The sequence below is a fragment of the Peromyscus leucopus genome, chromosome 1 (genome assembly GCF_004664715.2).
Source record: "Peromyscus leucopus breed LL Stock chromosome 1, UCI_PerLeu_2.1, whole genome shotgun sequence".
NCBI lineage: Eukaryota > Metazoa > Chordata > Mammalia > Rodentia > Cricetidae > Peromyscus > Peromyscus leucopus.
The window spans coordinates 18,596,780-18,621,629 of NC_051063.1; the positions used below are offsets into that span (position 1 = coordinate 18,596,780).

General features: G+C 42.1%; 1 protein-coding gene across 1 annotated transcript in view; it reads right to left on the minus strand.

Moving 5' to 3' along the window:
* Positions 1-24,850, minus strand: part of Pgm5 (phosphoglucomutase 5) — a 171,462-nt gene that overhangs the window by 117,082 nt on the left and 29,530 nt on the right. The window contains exons 3-6 of the mRNA XM_028894120.2: positions 18,553-18,699; positions 14,168-14,293; positions 10,888-11,078; positions 10,183-10,337 (exon numbers count right to left, since the gene is read on the minus strand). Coding sequence (XP_028749953.1) covers positions 10,183-10,337; positions 10,888-11,078; positions 14,168-14,293; positions 18,553-18,699 — 619 coding nt within the window. The remainder of the gene's footprint in view (positions 1-10,182; positions 10,338-10,887; positions 11,079-14,167; positions 14,294-18,552; positions 18,700-24,850) is intronic.

The window sequence follows — 24,850 nt, forward strand, 5'->3', positions numbered from 1 at the left end:
TTGCTTGATGAAGACAGAACGTAGGGTGGAGATCAGTGGCAGAAGTAATGTGCTGAACCAAACAGTGGGCCAAGAACGCAAGGAAGGCTGAAAATGTTGTGTTTGTTGGTTTGTTTTGAGAAGTGAAAAACTGAAGGTAGGTAAGGAGAGAAGATGACAGCAGAGTAGAGGAGATGATGGGGAGATGGAGGAAGGAGGGAGAGGAAGGAAGGAGGGAGGGAGGAAGAACGGGGTCCAGGTGGATAGGAGAGGACAAGCACTGTGTGACCATGAATATGTAAAGGTCATGGATGGCTGCACAGATGGACCCTGCCTTGACAAAACCAAAGACCAAAGACCAAAAAAAAAAAAAAGGTTACTGGTAAGCACTACCATTATCAGTAAATAGCGTAGTAGAGGATTTGTAGAGGCATAAGGAGGTAAAAAGAAGGGGACCCTGAACTCCCTTCTGAAACTATACCCTAATACACTCAGGACTTCACAGCCCAAAGGCGCTGCAATTACCACTTTGAGTGGGCAAAAAGAGCAAATGTATCCACTAGTCATCATTTGGTCTGAGAAGGAATGACCCTCATCCTGGCTCTGTTTACGGAGGGGAGAAGCTTAAGGCTGTCCACCCATCCTGCTGTCTAGGGCCCTGGTGAAAACTCCAACCTGGGTCAAGACTCAAGGAAATGTGTTTAGTGTCTTTGTCTCTCGGACTCACAAGCAGAGTGCCGCAGAGTATGAGGTTTTGAAATCCTGCAGACATTTGCTTTATCAACTCTGCCCTAGGGAGAGAGAGCAAGGAGCCTGACAATGTGAGCGAGAAACACCTTCCAAGAGAGCGGAAAGGAGACTAACCAGGTCAAATGAGCTGCTGGGTCAAGGTTCACCTGAGGCCAGCCTAGGCTTTGTGTGGGCCAAACACTGCTTAACTATTTAGGTCCCACTTCAACTAGTTTCTCTCCTGTTCTCTACACAGACCCCGACAGATACAATCTGAGTCCTGGATAGAGATCTTGCTGTCTCAAATACAGGCCTGAACTCACCAAAGAATTGTCCTCAATGCTGGGATAGAAACCACTGATGCAATCAGATTTACTGACAGGGGACTCTGGAAGAGTCTGTAATTCCAAATGACACAGTCACACCTCAGGTAGACACCAGATCTGAGATGCAATGAAGGATGCTCAGGCCTGGCCTCTACCCTCACCTGTGCAGAGTACATGGGCAGAGACTGCCTAGGGTCTTTTTTTTTTTTTTTTAAGGTACGTGTATCTGAAATGCAACTGCTAACACATTCCCTTCTGAAGAAACTCATCGCACTTAATCAATACCACTTATGTTTTGGGTCACCGGTGTTGTCTGTCTTGGATTTAAAACTCTCAGAGAGAAGAAATCTTATCCACTTACCCCACTTGCACAGAAGGCAGCCTGGCCAAGCTGCTGAAACCAGATCAACACCCTCGGGGCAGCCGTTCATGCTGATATTACAGCTGGGAAGACGGTGTAAATTCAAACTTTACCTTGAACTCCTGTCAATATTTTCCTGGAAGTCTCAATTAAAGCCAGGAACAGCCTCCTCCCAAGCTTGACTAATGCTTGCTCAAAACAAACAAACAAACAAACAAACAAAAACCAGGATCAAAATTACAAGACATTTTGTGTTCAAAGTATTTATGTGTATCCGGTGTCTCCCACCACCATTTGGGCACTATGTCTCTCCTGCACAGTGGTCTCCAAGCCAACCAACACAGGCGACACCCGTTCACGATACAGGCAGAACTTTTGTTGTTCCAAGCAGCAGGAATAGTAAAGAAGCAAGATTGGAGGCAGACAATCTGAGGGTTACAGCCTTGATGGCGTCTTTGTCATGTGACCCTGGACAAGTTATGTAACCTCTTAGCATCATCTATTTTCTACAAATGCCATGTCCACACTACAACCGGCTCCAAATATTTCCGTGGCTTTGTGTGACAAATCGTATACTTACATCAGAGCTCACTGCAGATAAAAACGCAGTCACACTGTCCTCTTCCTTCAGGTGGGCAGGCAGCAATTCCAGCAGCGCCTCAATTTCCCCTGTGCGCCTCCCTCACATCTCATTCCTTCCTCCCTCAAGTGAAACCAATAGTTAGCAAGCATTTGAGTGCTTTGACAAACCCAGGTTACCATGACCCTGGGAGGTTAGAACTTAAAAGTCATCCAGTTTTTTGTTGTTAGTAAGCGTTACAAAAAAAGCATTTCAAAATAGAAGCATATACAAAAGTCACAACATTCTCACGTCCTGGAAAATGCAGTGGGCCTAAGGTGGATTCCTCGCTCTCTCATGTAAAGGTGGTGCTACATGCCAAGCACATGCATCAGAGTTACACAGCACTGGCTGGCTTCCCTCTATCTTCTTTTTTTTTAGGGTGTGGTCAATAAATGTGACTACTGATCTTCAAATCTTAAAAACTTCCAGCTCTAACTGAAAGGTAAGTCTTTGTCAAAGGAGACCAGATTGCTGGTAACACATATATGTCCTGGTGTGGAACAAAGAGGAAAAACAAATCCAGAGGTCTCTCCGTCTCCTGACTCCAACCAGCATTTTCGGAATTCAGTGTGTGAAAACCTCCATGATGATAAGGGGAGTCACCCACAGTAGTAAGTGATGGTTCCTGCTGCTGGCCATAGAGGAAGGCTCTAAAGAAATACACTCTTCACTTCTACACAAATGGGTTTGATTGTGTTGTTGCTCTTATTAAAGTGTAACTTACAAAATATAAGATTCCTCCCCCCTCCTTCATTTTAATTATATAGGTCTATGGATCTTAGCAAGTCTATACAACTGTATAAATGCCACCATCATCAAGACGCTGAGCATTGTTATCTGTCCAGTTATCTCTGTACTCTTCACAGTCACCAAGAGGATGGCTTTCTAAATCACTAACCCATCTCTCCAGCCCCAAGATCGCTTTCTACAATAGATAACTATTTTAAGTCTCGAAGAATGAGGGGAGGTTATTTAAGCAAACACACCCTCCACAAGCCAAGATGAAGCTACAAAGAATGCCATACCCTCGAGTTACTGGAAACCTCTGAAACCCTGCTTTAGTCTTCAACCCAGCACATATCTAGAAGGCTGAAGATGTCATAACAGTGGGTGGGTGAGATCACCTTGTACAGGATCAGAGGCTGCCAGCCAATTTTCAGGAAGGAGAGAGGTGTGATTTTTATGCTTTAGGATAAGGTGCTTGGGAGAATCCAGAATATGAGATGAAGAGCAGGAGTCCAGTTTATCGATTATTGCAATAACCTGAGAAGAAAGCGGTGGGAACCAGAAGCAGTAAACGCAAGACAAGACTGGAAAGGAGAGACTGAGTCAGAAATGCAATGGGACACTCAAGCATACCACTGTGGTCTGTGGTGGAGCAATCAATTAGAGAAATCACAAATATTGGATTTTTTTAAGTGATAAGAAATAAGCCTTCCAGGCTAGAGCAACACTTCTTTGCCCAGCATGTGCAAGGCCCTGAGTTTGATCACCAGTACCAGAAACCTAGTTTATGTAAGAAGGCAATTTTAAAAAAGGAAAGGCTTTCTCATTGGGCCAGTTATGAAATGATGGGTATGACAAACTTATCTGAGTCTGAGGTCCCTAAAGGAGAGAGACTGGAACCACAGTGAGCAAGTTGAGAGGTCCAGAGTGGCTAATGTGTCAGCTGCCCTGATGATATTCTGGTTGCCCCCTTCCATTCCTTGATCCCCATTTCCCTCAGTGTCCTGCTCTTCTTCCTAAAGGCCCCTTCTGGGTTGGTCAGTAGGAGGCACCAGCAGGAGACTGAGGGGGAGGGGACAGAGGTCCTTATTTCTCCCTCCCTACAAGTTCAGTCCCCCTCCGACAGCTGGCTTCACAGCTCCAAAGGCCATGGTGCTGGACTTCACTGACCCTTGCCCTTGACCCTCCAGTCCTAAGGGATGCTCATCTATTACTGCTAGTCATATTGGTCTCCCTATTCTTTTTTAAGGGGTTTCCTTAACTTCACGCATGCCTCCACAGACGATTAGATTCTCTTTATTGCCTCTTTTTTTTTTTTTAAGGTGAATTTTTGATGATGTGTATACAAATGTGTCTGTAAGGAGGTATGCTCACATGAGTGGAGAGCAGAAGGAGGCATCAGATTCCCTGGAGCTGGAGTTCTAGCCAGTTGTGAACTGACCAATGTGGTTGCTAGGAACCGAACTCAGGGTCCTCCTCAAGAGCAGCTCTTTTGAGGGCACTGTCTCGTTCCTGCCCACATCCTAACAGGTGAGAAGAGTTTCATAGCAACCTATGATAAAGGCTTTCCCAGTTTTTCCCTCTGCTGTCTCAGAATAGGAGACACAGCCATATTTATCTGCTGAGGCAAAATGCTTCCATCATTCTTTTTCAAAAGCAACCTATGGAAGCTGAGTGATCAGGCCCTAACTCCTATCACTGTTTCTCATTGCCATGTACATCATGGCTGAAGCAGGAGATGAAACATCACAGAGCTGTGGATATGGCAAGGGTCAAGGTCGCCATACATCAGTAGAGACTTGCATACTTGCAGGATTAACACTGTCTGAATTCCAGGAACCAGCTGAGCATGATCAAGATAAGCAACAGTCCGTATTTTAGACTGAGGATTGGCAGCAGACCACGGCAAACCACAGACTCGGGGTAAGTACTTGCATATGTGTTAGATGGGACTTCTCATCCCAGCCTCATGGCCAGGCCCAGCTGCATGTTTCTGATGGCCCACGACCTATCTGTGACCTCCTCAGAGAGTCATTCTGTAACTACCCTTTCTCAGCAAGATGCACCCTCCTCACTAAGTTTTACTGTGCCAAGTTCACATCCTCACACCTTATATTACAATTTGTGTGTCTATATTTTTTTCTTTACGTGTTATTTTCCGCCTTTCCCGTTAGATAGTGAGTTCTGTCACAGCCAGGACCACATCTAGGGCATAGAAAAGTGCTTATAAAATATTCTGTAGTGAATAAATACTAAATTTACAAGTGGCACCAAAGGTAAAGAAAAGATTGAAGGCTACTAATGTGTCACTATCCTGTTTACACATATGGACTTGTGTGGCCTTGTTTGTAGTCAAAACATACTCCTCACAGCTGGGTCCTTTGGATGTCTTCAAGGAGTGATGTCTCAAAGGAGCGGAACTCTCCCTAGTGAGTAAAGCTTGAGGCTGCATGTTTGACTTGCTTTGCACAGAGTTCGGCACAGCCCCAAGCACAGATGGGAGCTTCATAAATATTGCTGAACGATGATGACACCAAGGATTATTTAATACCTCCATGTGGGTGGAGATGGACCTTGGGCCACAAATATACTTTGAATGTGCATTGCTTCTCCAATCATCTGTACCAGAGTGTTTTCATCAATGACTGTGCCACAAATCAGACACATTCAGATGACAGAGTCCCCAAAGAATGCCATTTTCAAAGCTGAAATATTATTATGCAGGGGTAAATGCAATCTGTTTTAATGACACTGTAAGAACAGAAATTAAAGACAATGAAAGTCTCTTTTTGGGAAACATCAGTTTTATTCTGTGAATAATGAAAGTTTGGATAGTTCATGAGTTTCAAAGGTGCCCACCCATTCTGAAATACCAGGAGTCAGTGGGCCTTTGGATATATCTCAAGCATTCAACTGTTACCCTGGCAGTTACAGATACAATCCTATGGTTCCATTCACTCAAAATAATAATAATAAGTAATTTGGGAAACCAAAAGAAGACGGACTTTGGAAGCTATATTTGTTCACCAGGAAGAAAGAGGCTTATAAAGTGTCCATCATGAGAATCCACAAGGGAGCTACCCAGCAGATCAAATACCCAAAACAAATCAGCACGTCAGAGCCCCACAGAATTCTGAATCCCAACCAGCAAGCATGAATAATCCTTTTAAACGGTCGTTCACGTATCAGAACAGGCCCTTTGTGAATCTCTAGGCAAGGCCTCTGGCTTCTGACTGAACGGAGGTTTTCTTGGGAAAGTGGATGAAGTGAAATCAAGAGCAACGGGGGCCATTTCCACAAGAAAAGAGGACAAACAGTCCTGTCAGCTACCTCACAGGAGAGCTAGGCAATGTTTTCAATGGTTTCAGCTGAGACTCTCTGGATCTGAGAAGCTGTGATAGTAACCTGTATCAAAAGACACAGGATCGGATCCTGCCAGTTCCCAGGTAGCTGTGGGACCCAGCACAAGGCTCTTAACTCTCCTGAAGACTGGTTCATTAATATGAAGAGAGGGATGCTGACATAATGTCCTCACAAAACTATTGTCAACTTAAGGAAGAGATATGCAAATTCTCTCTAAATTATAAAATTGGGCTTAAGTAGAATCCTGGAATATCAAATAAGCTGCAAAGTGCCCAGGATCCTTTCCTTGGGCACCTGCACCATATGACATTCACTCACAAAGACACATGCATACACATAAATAAAAATAAAAAATAATAAAATTCTTTTTAAAAAAAAACTCACAATATGATCAAAATGTGGAAACAGGAATAAATTTAACAAAAACTGTGAGACATCTGCATTAAAAACTTGGAAGCTTATATGTAAGCAAAATTGAAGAAAATCTATCTATAAATACATCCATGGATTGGAAGATCCAAGATTATTCAAATGCAATCCTCCTCAAATGGTTTTGTGGATTCAACAGAATCTCAGTAAAGGTCCCAACGGCTCTGGTATGAACGGACACATCAATTCTAAAACGTATGTAGTAATGGAGAAAGCCTAGTAAACACATGTACAAACTAGAGAAAGGATGAAAATGACTGGATGATTGACCTGATTTCAGTGCAGTGTCTTTGTAAAGGCCAGTAAAATAAACAGAATAGGATGAAGAGTCCAAATAGATCCACATACACATGATCAGTCAATACTAGTCAGTGGAAAGAAAATTTCCTCCAGTTAATAGAGTTGGAGTAGCTGGACATGGGGGAAAAATAATTCTCAACTGTCACCTCACGCCACACATTAAAATGAACTGAAAATTGAAAGCACAAATGTAAATGTTACGACTGCAATCATTCACAAGAAAAACCCAGGGGAAATACCTTTCTACCCTAGAGTGCTGAGTAGCAATTGCCTCTGAGTACCATCCATCTTGGAGGGAATCTCATTAAGATTCAGGAAGTAAGTAACTGAACGGCTTCAGGAAGTCCCTGAAACTGGCCAGGCACACTAGGTCCCTCCTTTCCCACACATACGTAAGCTATAAGGACCATCATGAGACTCTCAGATAAGCTAGGCTCCTTAGGTAAAGCTCAGACCAGCCAAGGCACCTGGGAGAAACAGACCAGCCCGATATCCACAGAGGCTCAGACCCCCTGGAGATGCTGAAAAGGGCGCTCCCCAGCCTATTGAGCTGCCTGCAGGCTACGCATTGTGTTCCAGAGTTCCAACTTTCATGAGCTGTCACTCACGCTTAGGTGAGCTTTGGTGATACAGCTGTCTTTGAGTCACTTCCGCTCCTGTGCGTAACCCCTCCCCCAAATTCCTACAAGCAACCTCAATAAAACCCGCTTCACCAAAGTGGACTTCAGTGGTATCCTTACTGAGAGCTGTCTTTAGTCCTTATCTGGGGTGAGTAGATGCTTGCTCATGTCTCCCAGGAACAGTACCACACAACAAGAGTAAACAAACATTTCTCACACAAGTCAAAAGCAGTTGTAGTAACAATGTAATTAGTGAAGCATCAGAAAAAAATTAGTAAACTGGATTTGATAAAAATTTCGAATCTCTGCCCATCAAAAGACACTAATTAGAAAATGAAAACTGGAGATAATTCAATCAGAAAAGTGTTTGCCTTGAATTTAATGCCCCAAATCCATGTTAGAAAGCTGGGTACGGTGGCAGACTGGTGATCCCAGCCCTAGGAAGGCAGAGACATGTGGATCCCTAGACCATGAGACAATTTCCAGTTCAGTGAGAGACCCTGTCTCAAAACTGAAATGTGACCAACATCTGAGGAATGATACGTGAGGTTGTCTTCTGACCTCCATATGCAGAGACAGAAACAGAGAGAGAGACAGACAGAGAGAGAGAGAGAGAGAGAGAGAGAGAGAGAGAGAGGAAGCAAGCTACAGGCAGGGAAAATACAGGCAATGCTATATATGACAAAAGATTGATCCAACAAATACAAAAATCCTCCACAAATCAATAACAAAAAAACCCCACAATAACCCAACTTTAAGTACATGCAAATACTTTTTGGATGAATATATAATGAAAGAAGGTAACAAGTAGCTGATAAGCATATGAATTCAAAGTCATCACTTATTGGATGGTGAAATTTAAACAATGATAAAATGATATCTAGCACACAATAGCATGGCTTAAGTTAAGAGTCTGTCCCAACCTCCAAATATTGGTGAGGATATGAAGCAAACACAAGCCCCCACATTGCTGAGAAAAGTGTAAGATGGAAAACCATTTGTCAGCTTCTTGGATGTACACCTACCCTAAAAATCAACATTTATTCTTAGATATTTGCCCAGGAGTAATTGAAATGTGCCAACAACAAAACCTTTAAATAGCTACCAGCTGCAGAGAGCCCAGATGTCTATCAATGAGAAACTGGAAAAAATAGTGATATTCTCATATATTAATAATACACTACATAACAAGGAGAGATGTACTTCTGACATATGCAATAATAAGGATAAATCAAAATAAGGGAGGATGATGCACTGCAAAGGATCCCACCTGTGTCTAGTCTGAACCAGGAAGGCTTCAACTGATATAAATTATGGTGATGGCTGCAGGTACAGGAAGAGGTGGGGGAGTTATGGGAAAACCACACCTTCATATGACTGGTGGTTAAATGCATGCTTACACTTTCCGAACTCATTGAGTAGAACTCTCAAGCTAACACATTTCACAGTATGTAACTTTTACTTTATGAATGATTGAGTAAATAACACTACAAGAAAATAGCCACACAATCTAGAAGGTGGAATTCTATAGGACAACTGACCAGATCTCTCCAAAATCACTGCCAAAGGGCAAGGATTGTGATAAAGAAAGGCCACAGGACATAACCAGACCCAATGTATGGTTTTGGATAGGATTTTACTTCAGGAAAACAAACCTTCAAAGTGTTTGGGGGATGTTCAGGGGTGATCTAAATGTCATGTTGGTTTCAGACAATAAAGAAAAACTTACTAATAGAAAATTGAAGATTATAAATTGATTTTTTTTTTTAAAAAAGCAGGTTACAGCAGTCTGAACCTTCTGGTCTTTTTAGTACTATGCATCATGCATAGATACTGTATATACTATTTTACATATTTTAATTATATCTATACAATACATACACAGAACAAGACTCAGCACAGGTATAAATTTACCTATGACCATGGGTAACTCTGGGGATGGTGTGGTAATTTCTGTCTTCTCATTTGCCTGTTTTCTAACTTTCCGCAGGGCACATGTTCTGCTCCTACAGTAATGAACACTGTTTGAAAACATTAGATGCAGGGAAGGAACGTAGCTGGGCAGCAGGGCGCATCCCTAGCATGTCCAGAGCTCTGGTTTTGATCAAATCCAGGTGCCACTGTCAAGGGCCTCCAGAGCAAGCCTCCTGGAGCTCTCCGCACACCATCATTTCATTCACAACCTGTCGTGCAGCATCCCTGCTTTTACTCTCTTGATGAAAATAAAAACTAAGCTCTGTGTATAACAGAATCTGACCTCAAACTCCATGCTCTGTTCATTTTACTTATATATAAAACCTTCAGATTCGGGAGGACTACCCATTTATGAGATATTACTATGTTTCAATGAAATGCATATGGATGAACAAAAAAAATATTAAATATACCAAGCCAACAACAAAGAAGCCCAGAGTAGAGGATTCTACGTATGTGACTTTTGGAACAAGCAAGCACCTGAGGTGATAGAAAGCAGGACCTCATCCATACCTCACCACGGTCTATGGGAGGATGGTACTGACATATTCGCATCCCCATATTACAGACAAGAGAAGTAAGACTTAGAGATCAAATAAGAAAGAAGACTCCAGCTCAGGCCACCTGATTCTGACAGGCTACACCACAGCAGATCCCTAAGTCCCCAGGCTGTCACCTGGTAGTGCCAGTGACCAACAAAGAGGCCTTGGTATCAGAGGTCTACCACCTGGTGAGTCACAGTAACATCCTTACCTGTCCAGAGCCATGCTGGTTGGCATACTCCTCCCGAACCCTCGAACGCCCATCTGACGGAAATACGGAATGCAAGAGAGGTTGGCGGCGATGATGGCCAGGGAGTCTGAGGGACTCACAAAGAAGCCATTTTGGCCAAGGATCATATAACGGTCCTGTGGGAAGGAATGTGTGAAAATTATCAAGGAGAAGCATCTGGTCTTCATACCCAGTTCCCATCATCAGCACAAGCCACTTTCCTGCCGTTTACACAACCTAAAACAATTTGAATAGGCCAAAGGAAGCATGGGAAACCGTATAAATTCCCCGGGGGCCCAGAATCTTGACACAGCTGGAATGCACCCCACCTGTTGAGATGTGTGCCCAGCTATTTCGTGCATCCATGGCCTTCCTCTCCCGCACAGACTGCAGAGCTGTAGTAACTGGGAAATAGCTGTTTGTTTTTTTTTTTTTTAATGTTGTGCTTTCAACAGAGCCAGCGATAAATGAAAACTGATTGCCTGGCTATTTTTTTAAAGAAATAATTTCTCAAGAACATACATCAATCTTGAAACTAAGAGAAGCTGTAGCTGTCTCGTGGTGCAATCTGGCACTGAACAGCAGAGCAGAGGCATGCCCACGCATGTGCACTCCAGATTCTCTGGCTTCTGATACTCCTTCCATCACGGGGTGAGCAGGTCACCAACTGGGAACCCTCCAGCTTACCCCATCAGCATCAAATGCAGCTCCAAATCCATATTCTCCCCCTTTCATGGCTTCCAGAAGGGTGGTTGCATAGGTCAGGTTTGGGTCTGGGTGCTGCCCTCCAAAGTCTTCTAGTGGGACACAGTTTATAGCAGAGTTGGCTGGGGCCCCCAGTTCATCACACAGAACTTTTCTCACATAGGGTCCCATAACTAAAAAAGATGAATGAGAATGTAAAAACACTTGAAGAATACTCTTCCCTAGGTATTTTCTCCTGGTTAGAAAAAGACAAAAACAACTCACTTAATAGAAATTCTACCATCATTTTTTAGGCTATAATATAAAATCATATAATTTTATTTTTAGGCTATAATATAAAATAATAATCATATCAATTACCACTTATTGAATATCTACCATATGTCAGGGACTCCATTAAGCAGATAAAAGATGTCAATCATCCATTGAGATGAATTTTTTTTTTTCCTTGTGGATTCCTAGAACACTGCCTTTAGGAAATCAACTCTATAATAATGATTTATTACCTTTGGTTTTTCATGTATTAAGTACTTCAACTGAGTATATCAAAAGCATTAAAGGGCACTGGTAATTCTCCTTGCATAATTGTTGTAACATTGCCAAGTTAAGCATCCAAATCCCAGAAGCTTCATATAAAACAAAGCACCTCTTGTAAAACAATGAATGCTATACAATAATAGCTGTTCTGTGGACCGGGAGACCTAACGTTGAACCCCTGTGTTAAGAACTGAACGGATCAGATTACAGAGGGCGAGGTGCACAACTCTACATTCCTGGGCTCTTATCTAACAGTGAAACAAGTCAAATCTACTGATGAGTGGAGAGGGGAGACGAAAGGGAGATACCTAGGGGACTCCATGACTTGTAAAAAATGATACCCATAGGTGAGACTTCCCAGAGAAAGCAGTGTTTTGAGCAGGACTTGAAGGAAGAATAAAAGTTTGAGAAGGTGGTAGTAGGGGGATCACACAAGTGGAAGCCATTAAAGCAAGGGAGGAGAACCTGTTGGAGGGCCACCATGCACTCCTGTCAGCTGAAACGCACCTGAGATCACTTTCTTCTGTTTCCTCCCAACACAATACAGTTCTCACATCATGAACATCTCTTACCACACAACCCCTTTGTCCCTTCCTCCAGAGGAAGCATCAGGTTTCTTTTGGAACACCACATCTTTCTCCAAATCCACTCAAACAACTAGGGTATGGCTAGATCACACTGTCCCCTCAGGTAGGGGGAAGTGACCTACATCTGACCACTCTGATCCCCAGTCATCAACCCAAGTGCCTGATTTGAGGATGGATATACAGTACAAGCCAAGCAATGAGATGCAAACACAGAACTTCAAGAAGAGGGAGCTGTCTTTTCCATGGGCCTGATCAGGCCAAGAACTTGAAAGAGCTTTTCCTGGAGAATAGCATCAGCCCAGGAAGAAGGAACAAAGCATCCCAACCACATACCCTCAGAGCAAAGCCCCAGGAGTGTGCTCAGAGGTCCCAACAGATAGTCAACATGCCAGGCAGCCAAGGGTGCACTAGAATATTATTTTAGGGTGTGTTACTTTTGTTTATGTTGCATTTGTTTAACTCTGTGAAGGTGTGTTACTGTGCCTGACTAAAACACCTGATTAGTCTAATAAAGAACTGAATGGCCAATACCAAGGCAGGAGAAAGGATAGACAGGGCTGGCAGGCAGAGAGACTATAAAGAAGAAGAAATCTGGGAGACAGAGATCTAGCAGCCAGAGAAGGAGGAGGACCACAGGGGCCAGCCACCCAGTTACACAGCAAGCCACAGAGTAAGAGTAAGATTTACAGAAGTAAGAGAACAGGAAAATCCCAGAGGCAAAAGGTAGATGGGATAATTTAAGAAAAGCAGGCAAGAAATAAGCCAAGCTAAGGCTGGACATTCATAATTAAGAATAAGCCTCTATATGTGATTTATTTGGGAGCTGGGTGGCGTGTACCCCAAAAAGAGTAGAACACCAAAAACAATAATACAGGGGTCACCAAAATCTTGAGGAACATTCTAAACATGACTGAAACAAACAGGAAAGAGGAGCATATTCACACAGGGAGAATGCTTTAAGAGAGATGAACAAATGGAGCAAGATAGCTGAAACGGAGAAGAAGATGCTACCGAGTGTTGGTAGGAGTGCACACGCCAAAGCCCTCGGTGTTTCGGGTGTGTCTGTAAAGGGCACGGCTACTTTGCACAACAGCTGAGTTCTTTTTTAAACAATTTATTTATTTTATATGCATTGGTGTTTTATCTGCATGTATGTCTATGTGAGGGTGTCGGGTCTCCTAGAACTGAAGTTACAGACAGTTGTGAGCTGCCATGTGGGTACTGGGAATTGAACCAGGGTCTTCTAGAAGAGCAAGTGATCTCAACCCACTCTCTAGCCCAACAGCTGAGTTCTTATATAGTTCAGCAGATATTTACCATCAGACTCCACAATCCTGCTTCTGGAAATTTACCCAAAACAAATAGCAACATACATTTCCACAAAAACTTGTTTGTGAATATTCATAACACCTCTAATTGTAGTAGCTAAACACCAGGGGTGGGGAAGGCTAATTTTTATCAACTAGCAAATAGATAAACTGTGGTACGTCAGTATAGTGGAATACTACGCAACAGTAACAAAGAACAAAAAGGGACATACGTACCCTGAACTTCATTTTAAAAAAACAGTTGGCTGAATGAAATGTGAAGCAAAAGACTACTGAGTTTATTCTTCCATTTATATGACTTTCTAGAAAAGGCAAAACAATGAAAGCAAAAGAAAGATAAATGGCTGCCAGGGGCTGCAGAGAGAGGTGGAGAGTTGACTACAAAGTCTGGCAAGAAGCCCATAGTCCTCAAAAATGAAAAGTTAATGAAGAGTTGTGTGTTTGTGATATTCATGACAAGGCAAATAAATACTTTTAAAAAAATCACTAGAAGAAGGTTGACACTGGAAAGTAGGACATTGACTGCAGAAAAGAATTGGGCATCCATGTTTTCCATGATAATTTAATTCAGCTGTTTAAATTATAGAATGTAGCATGATTTTTTTTTAAAAAGTCAATAAACAGGTAGTCTTGATCTGCCTCACACTCACATGGTACAGTCCCAAATTTACTTGTTCAATTTTTGTTTTCATTTACATCAAAAGAATGTAACTGGAGTCCTGAAATTTTCTAGAACATTCCATAGACCTGAAAATGTAGCGGTCTCTTTCACAGTTCTCAGCCACTGCTTTTAGAAAGACACAAGCTCACCTCCATGCATGGCATCAACTCGGATCTTCAGCTGGCTAGGCCCAGTCAGCAAACTCTTGATGGCATTGAAGTCAAAGATGGTCCGAAGAAGGTTAAGATAGATGTCAACGGGGTCCACAATCTCCACTGATGATGGGAAAACAGAGAGACGGAGGAATATCAATGAGCATACCTGGGAATCATCTTTAGAGGCACAAAAAAAATTACTATCCTAATGATGCAAAATTCTGATTAAATCCCATCTAACCTGCATGCTACATGGGCAAGGAAGGGTCCATTTGCAAACAAAAACTTAAATCACAGTACAACCAAAATTCAACAAACTCTTCAGATGAGCAGTGGTACAAATAATCTTCTATACTCTTTTTGCAAGGGAAAATTAGCCACTAGCAGAATTCAGGGTACAAATGCTCTGTCATCTCTGCCCACACCTCCCCAACACCTCCCTCCCCCAGCTGCACACACACTAACAAGCATCCCACATATGCAGTGGTCTCTCCTGTGGGTGAGCCAAAGAATGACTCAGCTGGTGGGAAACACAGAAAGGAGTGACCTCAGCTGTGGCCCTTACTTTTCAAATGCTATGATACACACTCCAAGCACAGAGCTGGTGATGTGGGGCTGGATTCTGATTTGACATAAACCCTCTTTCACACTCAACCTACTACCTAATTTCCAGGGGAATGCCAAACATCTGCAGCTCCTCAGTAAACGCAAGAGCTCTCCAGTGTGTCACTGAGAATCCCAAGCAAACCTTCTGATTTAACTCATGAAAACCAGGACACAGAATATGGCACCGTTTCCAAACATCTAGCAGCATGTAATTAGTGCTCAGAAGGTATTTTTCCTAGGAGAAGTAAATGCTTGAGTTTGGGGGAACCTAAAATTTTTTCTAGGAAGAAAAGGATTGCTTTTTTAAATTTGTACTTACATCTATTTATCTCTTTAATTGTGTGTGTGTGTGTGTGTACATGTGTGTGTGTACGTGTGTGTGTACATGTGTGTGTGTGTGCACATTCATTTGGTTATGTGCACATAAGTGCAAGTGCCTGCAGATGCCATACGTATTGGATGCCCTGAGGCTGGAGTTGTGGGTAGTGATGAGCTGCCTGGGTGCTGGAAACCAAACTTGGTACTCTGGAAGAGGAGTAAGTGCTCATAACTAGTAAGCCATTTTTCCAGCCCCCTATAATTAAATTTTTAAAGTTATACATTTATTACTTTTCAATGTCCTACTACTTTGGAGCTGAAATACTTAGGCCTCATTAAAGATATTATCAATCAATAATTTTTTCAGTACATCCAGGTCCAATATTTAATATGTGATATAAATTACCCCTTCATCTGGTCAAATACATGTCTCCAAAAATTTCCCTTACATTTAAATCGGTATATGAGTATTCACTCAAATTTAATTACTTTTTAAGGAGCACATCCTATATTTCATCATCCTCTGAAATGAGGAGACTATTAATTCAGAAAATAATTAAAAACCACTATCTGTGAACTATACATCTGAAAATGCTTGATTTTAAGCCTCAAATGCTTTAGACATTTCACTTACTCTCTAACATAAGATAATTTTGGAAATTTCACTCTGGTTCTTCATCTCTTGAATCATTTGCCTAAAAATATTTAATATTCACAAGGGACAGTTCAAGGAAGCAAGGCATTCAGGAAAATCGAACACTCCCATTGTCTAATACATGCTCTCTACACCTTAAGATGAGACACCACGGACTATTTGCTTCCAATTAATTCAAGCATTGCTCATCACTTAAAACAGTAGGAATATCGCATATAAATTACTTCAAAGGATTATCTCCAAATTATTGTGAGAAACCAGAAAAACTTCCACCTACATCCAGACTATCACCAGCACTTTAGGGAAGTCACCCAAGGAACAATGTGGCTACAGCAATGAGTTCCCTAAAGACTCAAGTCTCTCAAGACTAAAATCATAAATTTGCCTAAAACAATTAAAATAAATATGACTTCTTCCTGATGGTAATGCCTGACGGTTCTCATCCCTCTTATAGCCCAAGTCTTTCTCATCATATATAGTCAGACATATTTAAATTACTTTGCTAGCTAAAGCACAATTGCAGTTGTCTAGATAATCCACATGAGCACATTTTTGCATGTGTGCACCTTTAACTAGATCAACAACAATAGACACTTTTCAGCCAGGCAGTAGTGGCTCACACTTTTAATCCCAGCACTCAGGAGGCAGAGGCAGATGGATCTCTGTGCGTTCAAGGCCAGCCTGATCTATAGAGTGGGTTCCAGGATGGCCAGGACTGTTACACAGAGAAACCCTGTCTTGAAAAAACAAATAGACACTTTTCACTGATGTAATAGTGGTATGAAGGTTATATGGGTAACCAGTTGCTTTTGCATTGGATTTGAGGCCTTGCTCTGCAGGAGGGAATTAATATCTGCTACTATAAATTGGTCAAAAGTCCATAATCCAAGAGATCAGAGGCTCTAGGGGGAAATCTTCTACTGTTACCTTGCTAAATTGAAATGTTACCAAACTTCCAAAAAAAATATTTTTATTTATGTTTATATTTATGCCCACAGATTAGTGCTGCTTTCAATGTTGGCACCAGTAGCTTCTTCTACTATGGAAAAATGGTTAATGTTAATATAGAACTCATAACTGGTCCAAGTGCTGACAGGTGATTATTGAGTGCTCAGCCCTAAGTAGGACATCTTTATCAATCCTCTCCCCTCTCAAGGCACAGAGATCACCACAGAAGAGGAGACATAAGGATAGAAGAGCTAGAGGATGGGAGGAGCATTGTTAAATACCGTCTTCTATATGTAGCACGGCCATGGTGCTTAGGAACTCATTGCAACTATGGGTGCCCACTCAAGATCAAACAAAGAAGATCCACCAGTGTTCCAATGGGGGAGCACCAATTAGACTCAGTGGGTCGAAAACAAACAAGGCCAACAAAACAAAACCACAACAGAAGAGAACATAAAGATGAGAAGAGGGCCGGCATGATGGGTGAAGAGTAAAGTGTGTGGGAGTGGTCGGAGGTGATATCATCAAGATCCACTGCTTACATGTATGAAGATACTGAAGAATAAATAAAGGATACTGTATTTTTTTAAGTGGGCACTGCTGCTTCTAGTGAATATCACGCAGCTTTCTGTAAATTCTCACTACCTGAGCAAATGATCAACTCAAAACTCTTCAAGAAAGACCTGCTCTCAGTAGCCCATCACACAGTCTATTTTAAGCTTTCTCTGACTTTAAAAATCATGTGCCCAGGTTGGGAGGGTAAATCTAGAAGAACTTATGAGGAGAAGTGGGGGATGAATATGATCCAAGTGCATTGTATGATTATAAAATTCTTAAAGAGTTAATAATATTATATTTTTAAAAATCACATGCCCCATGACAGTTCATCTTTTTAGTCTAGTTGAATTACTTGTAACATCAGGACACCATTGATGCAAGCTATACCCAAGCTTGTAGAGGTACTAGAAAAATAAAATAGGTTGGTTCTATTACTCCCTCTGTGCCTTCGATACAATTTTAGTTGTATAAAATGGTAAGGTGAATATTCATGGCATGAACGTTGCTAGAGTACTCATAAGAAAATGGTAAAATAACAAATTGTGTTCTTAGTTCTTCCAAAGTTTATTTACTTAACCATGTAAGATAATACTTGTCAAACTCATTCTGGTTGTTTTTCTTTCTTTTCTTTTTTTTTTTTTTTTTTTTTTTTTTTTTGAGACAAGGTCTCTCTCTCTGGATACATTGGATGCCACTGTGCCAGGCTTGGCTGTTTAATTCTTGAACCACTTGCCTAAATACACTCAGTAATTACCAAATTCCTTTGTGAAAGCTCTGAACACAGTGCTTGGTAGAGCAGGCGGTCAGCCATGGTGTGTCAAATTAAGCAGAACTGCGTGGCCCAGGCCTGGCTGAGAAACTCTTCCCTCCCACAAGAAGTTTAACAACCCACTGGCTTTTTAGCTCTCTTACATTTTCCCACATCTTCACCTTAATTACTTAGAAATTATTCAAAGACAAGTTTTGGTGACCCACAGTTTATTCCATGTATGCTACGATGGAGTCAACCTCTTTCTATGTGGAAAACAATAGTTTGGATAGTGGCTTTTGAAAATGTCAAGCTCTAAATACAGAGATTTCTTCAGTTTCTTTCCGCACTGCGTGTCCTTTCTAACCATTCATCCAGAGCCACTCCTCAGATGACTAAGTGAGTATTTCCCATGAGAAGCCTTCCCTACAGAAACCACTGATCACCAACAAGGACTGCTGCAGCCTCATGCGTCCTAGACTCTACCATACACACCCCTCTTGGAAAGCTGTCCCACTCATGGGACACGCCTTCATAATCCGTTACCTCTGAATGGTTTGAACTTGTTCTCCAGGTCAAATTCTTGTCTTCCTAGTCGAGACAGGTCGATTCGAAGATCAGGACATATGGCATACTCCTCAATTGTTTTGCTGATCTGGTAGATTTTATCTGAGACAGCATCTGGTGCAGGACCTAAAATGTGACGGCCAAAATGTGTTTATTTTAAAGCCAATGTTCTCTGAATGTCAATCAGAGAAACAGGACTGCCCTCCTGTACTAGAGAGGAGGATTCATCAGGTCTCTACACAATGAACAAAGATGTACTGCTGTGGGATGGTCTGTATGTCAAATTGTTCTGATTGGTCAATAAATAAAACACTGATTGGCCAGTGGCCAGGCAGGAAGTAGGTGGGACAAGGAGAGAGGAGAATTCTGGGAAGCGGAAGGCTGAGGCAGGAGACACTGCCAGCCGCCGCCATGACAAGCACCATGTGAAGACTCCCATAAGCCACAAGCCACGTGGCAAGGTATAGATTTATAGAAATGGATTAATTTAAGCTATAAGAACAGTTAGCAAGAAGCCTGCCACGGCCATACAGTTTGTAAGCAATATAAGCCTCTGTGTTTATTTGGTTGGGTCTGAGCATCTGTGGGACTGGTGGGTGACAAAGATTTGTCCTGACTGTGGGCAAGGCAGGAAAACTCTAGCTACAGATGCACAGTCCCACGGACCAGACATTCCCAGCTTGGAGTCACTCACTGTAGAGGATATTTGATCAGCCCTGCCTGCTCTGTCTAGACTAACAACCCACATGTTTGTTTTAATCTACTTCTAAGTAATGATACATATACTCTAAAAATAGTTTTACACCTGCTGGGGAGACCCGGTTATGCAATTAGCTTTATTCGGGATATGACACACAAACAGGATATGCATTTGACAGAAGTGAGGGCTTCCAGATTCAAACCGCAGTTCCCCAAGTGCACCTAAAAAAAATGATTTCTCCTTCTCACTATTGTCTCATTGATATGTGAGCTTTTCCAGGTAAATGATTTTTTCCAGTTTACACTCTCTAGCACAGCTAAGTTTTAAAATGACGGATAACTAAAAATGCTTGATACATTTCCTCAGAAGATCAAATTGGGAACAGTGATGGAGAAAGAGATTTTAAATGAGTTGAGTATAAAATCAGTACTTGGTTTCCTCCTCTTTTTAAACACATGTATCCTCACACAAGGCTTACTTGGTTTTTGTTTGGTCTTGGAGAAGGTAGGAATTGAATAAGTATACTTCATGGCCTTATATATAAAAAACAGCTAGATAGTTCTGAGTGAGAACCACAGTGGCTGACTATATTATAACTTCCTACCGAACAGAAATTGTTTCTACATTTGTCTCATTCCCTGCTCCTTTGAACTGCACTATCCAATACAATGACCATCTACCATATTTAGCTACTGAGTACCTGGAGTGTCACTAGTCAAACTGAAATTATAAATTGCTACAATTATAAAATGCATACCAAAATTTTAATGTACATAGTACAAATTTAATGTACATGGTGCAAACAACCATGTAACAGGTTATATTAACACTTTATATTTATATATTGAAATATTTGAATATAGTATGCTAAATAAATTATATTACCTAGACATTCTCTTTTACATTTTTAATACCACTATTAGAAAAATTTTACATTGTATATATGGTTCATAACACATTTGTATTGAACAAAGCTACCTTCTTAGAATAAGATGCAATGTTTATAAGAAGGAATGGCAATAGCCCCACTCCAGCAGGTAGGGCAGAAGACAGCCTGATTGGTTACATCAAGAGTTATCTTACATGGGATGAGTGAACACCTCAACCACACAGAAGGGCCTGGGTGATGGATCAGTCAGTAATGTGCTTTGCCATACGACCACGGGGACCTGTGCTTGGATCCTCAGCACTCACATAATATAAAAAGCCAGGGATGGCAATTCATGCCTATAACCCTGGTGCTAGGCGACATGGGCAGGAAAATAGAACTCCAGCAGCTCACTGGCCAGCTAGTCTATCCAGTGAGTGAGAGAGACCTTGTCTCAAAAGAAAAGGTGGACAGTGACAGAGGAAGCCACCTGATGTCCATCTCTGGCCTTCATGCATGCACATAACTACACGTACATACATATGTAACTATGTACATACACACACACACACACACACACACACACACACACACGGAAATGCACTGAGCCTTTTTCCTTTACTCCTTGACATTTTAAAATGTTTTTAAATTATTTATTTTTATTGTTATTTTTAAGTGTGTGTGTGTGTGTGTGTGTGTGTGTGTGTGTGTATGTGTGTGTGTAAGCACATGAGTGCAGGTGTCCACAGACGCCAGGGGGATTAGATACACTGGAGCTGGAGTTACAGGCAATTGTGAATCATGTGATGTGGGTGCTGGGAATCAAACTTGGGTCCTGTGGAAGGGCAATGCATGATGTCCTTAACCATTGAACCATCTTCCTAGTCCTCCTTACCATTTTTTGCCCTTCACAAAACTTAAAAAAATGAAGAATATTGTTTTGTGTTTGCATTTTAGGTTTGCCAGATTAAAGAGAGTTTTACACACACACACACACACACACACGCACGCACACACGCACGCACGCACGCACGCACGCACGCACGCACGTGCATTCAGGTGCCATATTACATTATTTGGCTATGTATTGTTGTGGGAGACTTGTTCACTCTGTCTCCTGAAACTGCCGATAAACTGAACTGTGAGTTAGAGGACCGAGTCCACACTCAGCTGACCAGAATAAACCATAGAGTTTTGGGGGGACTCAGATAGGGAGAGAGGGACACAGGAAGGAAGGAGGTGGGGCTTAGGAGTTTTGTAGACCTTTTTGGATCTTGAGAAAGCAGAGAGGAGGGTCTGCTGGGCTTTTCTCCATCTCTTTTTGGATCTACCAGGTTCATACCCTATTATCTGATTCCCGAGTTTTGATTACTAATAGAGTAATTTAGACAATAATTATAGTGTCTATCGCTTTTATGAAGTCTGAAGTCTAACACCAAAGCACACTGGTTTCTAAAACTGAAGTAGCAGGTTACATAATGCCACCCATGCTGATGCCCTCGGAATTGGGCAAAACTTAGCCAAGTACAATGACACATATGTAGAGAGATGTCATACTAAAGCCCCTCATTTCGCCGGGCGGTGGTGGCGCACGCCTTTAATCTCAGCTCTCGGGAGGCAGAGGCAGGCGGATCTCTGTGAGTTCGAGGCCAGCCTGGGCTACAGAGAGAGTTCCAGGAAAGGCTCCAAAGCTACACAGAGAAAGCCTGTCTGGAAAAACAAAACAAAACAAAAATCATAAAACATAAACCCCTTATTTCACAGGCTAGCTGAAACCATCCTAACATTTACAAACGCTCCGTCCCCATGACTCACCTCCTCGTTTATCATTGCTGCCCAGCACCGTCACCACTGTTACTGCTCCTTTAAATCCTTTGGAAAATGTTACACTAGAGCTCCTATAGTTCACAAAATCCTTATCATCCATCTGCCTCATATGAACCCACCCTGTACTCTTACTTGGCACCTTCCATCATCTGATTAATCCCAGAATATCAGCCCAATTCTAGCTGCATTGGTTTCCTTATCACAGACAGGACTCTGGGGTCCTCATGTGAACCAATGTATATGAAAACTTATATATAACACATTAGATATGTTACATGGAGCTTTATACTCAAAGAGACAAATAAAGTATTATCACCCTCTTCAAGTGGAGAAGCCGAATTAGACAGCATGCTATGTCTTTGTCTGTCTGTCTGTCTGTTTGTTTTAAGTTTTTTTATTTTATGTCTGTGGATATCTATGCACCACCTGAGTGCAGTGCCCACAGAGGCCAGAAGAGGGCATCAGATCCCCCTGGAACTAGGTTAAAGCCCAGACCATAGTTAGCTGCCATGTGGGTTCTGGGAATCAAACCCTAGTCCTAGAAAAGAGAAGTCAGCCTTCTTTCCAGGGGCAGGATAGCATGTCTTACCAAGGCAGCATCTCAGAGATGCCACAGTCTATGCCAGCTTGCCAACCCCTCACACCACCCTATGCTGGTCATGCCCTGCCTCTCTCACTCGGCCATTTTCAATCTCAGAGCATTAGCAACGACTGCTCTCCCTGCTGCCACGCCCAGATTCCCATGCACCAATGGGAGACAGCATGAAATTGTAACCTGGGTTCCCAAAGGACAAAAGTGCTCACTTTGATCTTCACAGTTTCTCAAGATCACTCCACAATTTACCCAGAATACCTTCCACAAAATAATTTCATTTATCTCAAGTTCCCTCTCTATTTCTATGCCGTCCCCCCCCCCACTGTCTTAGCAAGAAACTTTTCATCGTACCTTAAATAAATAAACAAACATGCAAGGGAAACTATCTCCTACCATTTCCATTCTGCACCCTACAAAGCTTCCTCCACAGCCACGTCTGCCTTCTTCAGAAGTCTTCCCACTTCCTGGACTCTAGGCAGAATATTCGCTCCACGGCAGACTAATCACGTGACACTTTCAAGCCCTTCTATCTCACGCCTCTGTCATTTGACCACTTAGCTATAAGAATTCAACAGATAATGTTCGGGGGGGGGGGGGGCTGAGCAGGTTACCAGCCTAGAGTGAGGACTGAACATCAGCGTTTTTATTGTCCTCAAAACATACTTAAAAGGCAACTTGATTCCAAATATTCCCCCACTTCCCTGAGCCTAAGTCTATAGACAAGTTCTATCCACAAGGTGCATCAGTTTAATGCACGGTGAGAAGAGGCAGATGCTGTAACTTTGGAAGATAGATGCCATGATAAAATGCACTCTATGGATGAAGAAGCTGAATCTCCCCCAGGCCATTAGGAATGTTCATTTCACAAGTGCAGCCAAGACATGCAAGCATGTTAGAAGTTAGGAGTTAGTTGGAATGATAGAAGGATTTTCGATGTAGTGAAGGCTCAGTGATAGGGTCACCCCAAACCCTCTCAGTAAAGCACAACCCTCTGCATTTTCATCTACAGAGTGGGTATATGAATTGCTTTGGCTTGGCTATAGCTAATGTCCACCAATGGTTCACATTGGTCCCCTCTGTGTTGGTGCTGATGTGGCAGGACCTTTGGACTAGAGAAAAGTGGTTAAGCCGATGGAAGCACCATCCTCAGATAAGATTAATGTAGTTCTTATGGGACCCTGGTGAGTTCCTCAGACAGGAATGTTGTTATTAAAAGAGTAATTTTGGCCCCTGAGACCTTTTGGCTTCCTGTCTCATAATGTGACTGTTCTCTGTTGTAGAATATTATTTTAAAGTGTGTTACTTTTGTTTATGTTGCATTTGTTTAACTCTGTGAAGCTGTGTTACTTTGCCTGTCTAAACCACCTGATGGTCTAAAAAGAGCTGAACGGCCAATAGCGAGACAGGAGAGAGAAACAGGTGGGGCTGGCAGGCAGAGAGAATAAATAGAAGGAGAAATTTGGGAGGAGAAAGAGAAGAGCCAGAGAAGGAGGAGGACATCAGGGGCCAACCACCCAACTACACAGCAAGCCATGGACTAAGAGTGAAAAGTATACAGAAGTAAAACAGGGGAAAAGCCCAGAAGCAAAAGGTAGACAGGATAATTTAAGTTAAGAAAAGTTGGCAAGCAACAAGCCAAGCATGTTTATAATTAAGAATAAGCCTCCATGTATGATTTATTTGGGAGCTGGGTGGTGAGCCCCCCAAAAGAAAAATGAGCCAAAAACAAACAACAGTTCTCTTCCTCTTATATGTACTTCCACAATGATGTCACCCATCATCTTGTGATATAGCCAGAAATGTCCCAGCAGAGATTAAACATATGGGGCTAACTAATCTAAACTTTTAGTCTTCAAATCTGTGAGATAAATGAAACTCTTCTCTTTATATACCACTTGGTCTTAGGTGTTCTGTATGTAACAGAATTAGACGATTACACAAATCATATTTTCTCCTCTCATGCCTCACAGAATATCACAAAGACAGCTGAGACACTTATAAGATATGAAGCAGGGTTGGCATGATGGTACAGCAGGTAAAGTGCTTGCTGCCAAGCCAGACAATCTGAGTTTGATTCCTGGAACCCACGTGATGGAAGGAAAGAACTGACTTCCACACGTTGTTCTCTGACTTTGAAACACACTGCCACACTGCCACACTGCACACACACACACACACACACACCACACATACACACACACACACACACACCACAAATACACATACACACACACCACAAATACACATACACACACCACAAATATACATACACACACCACAAATACAC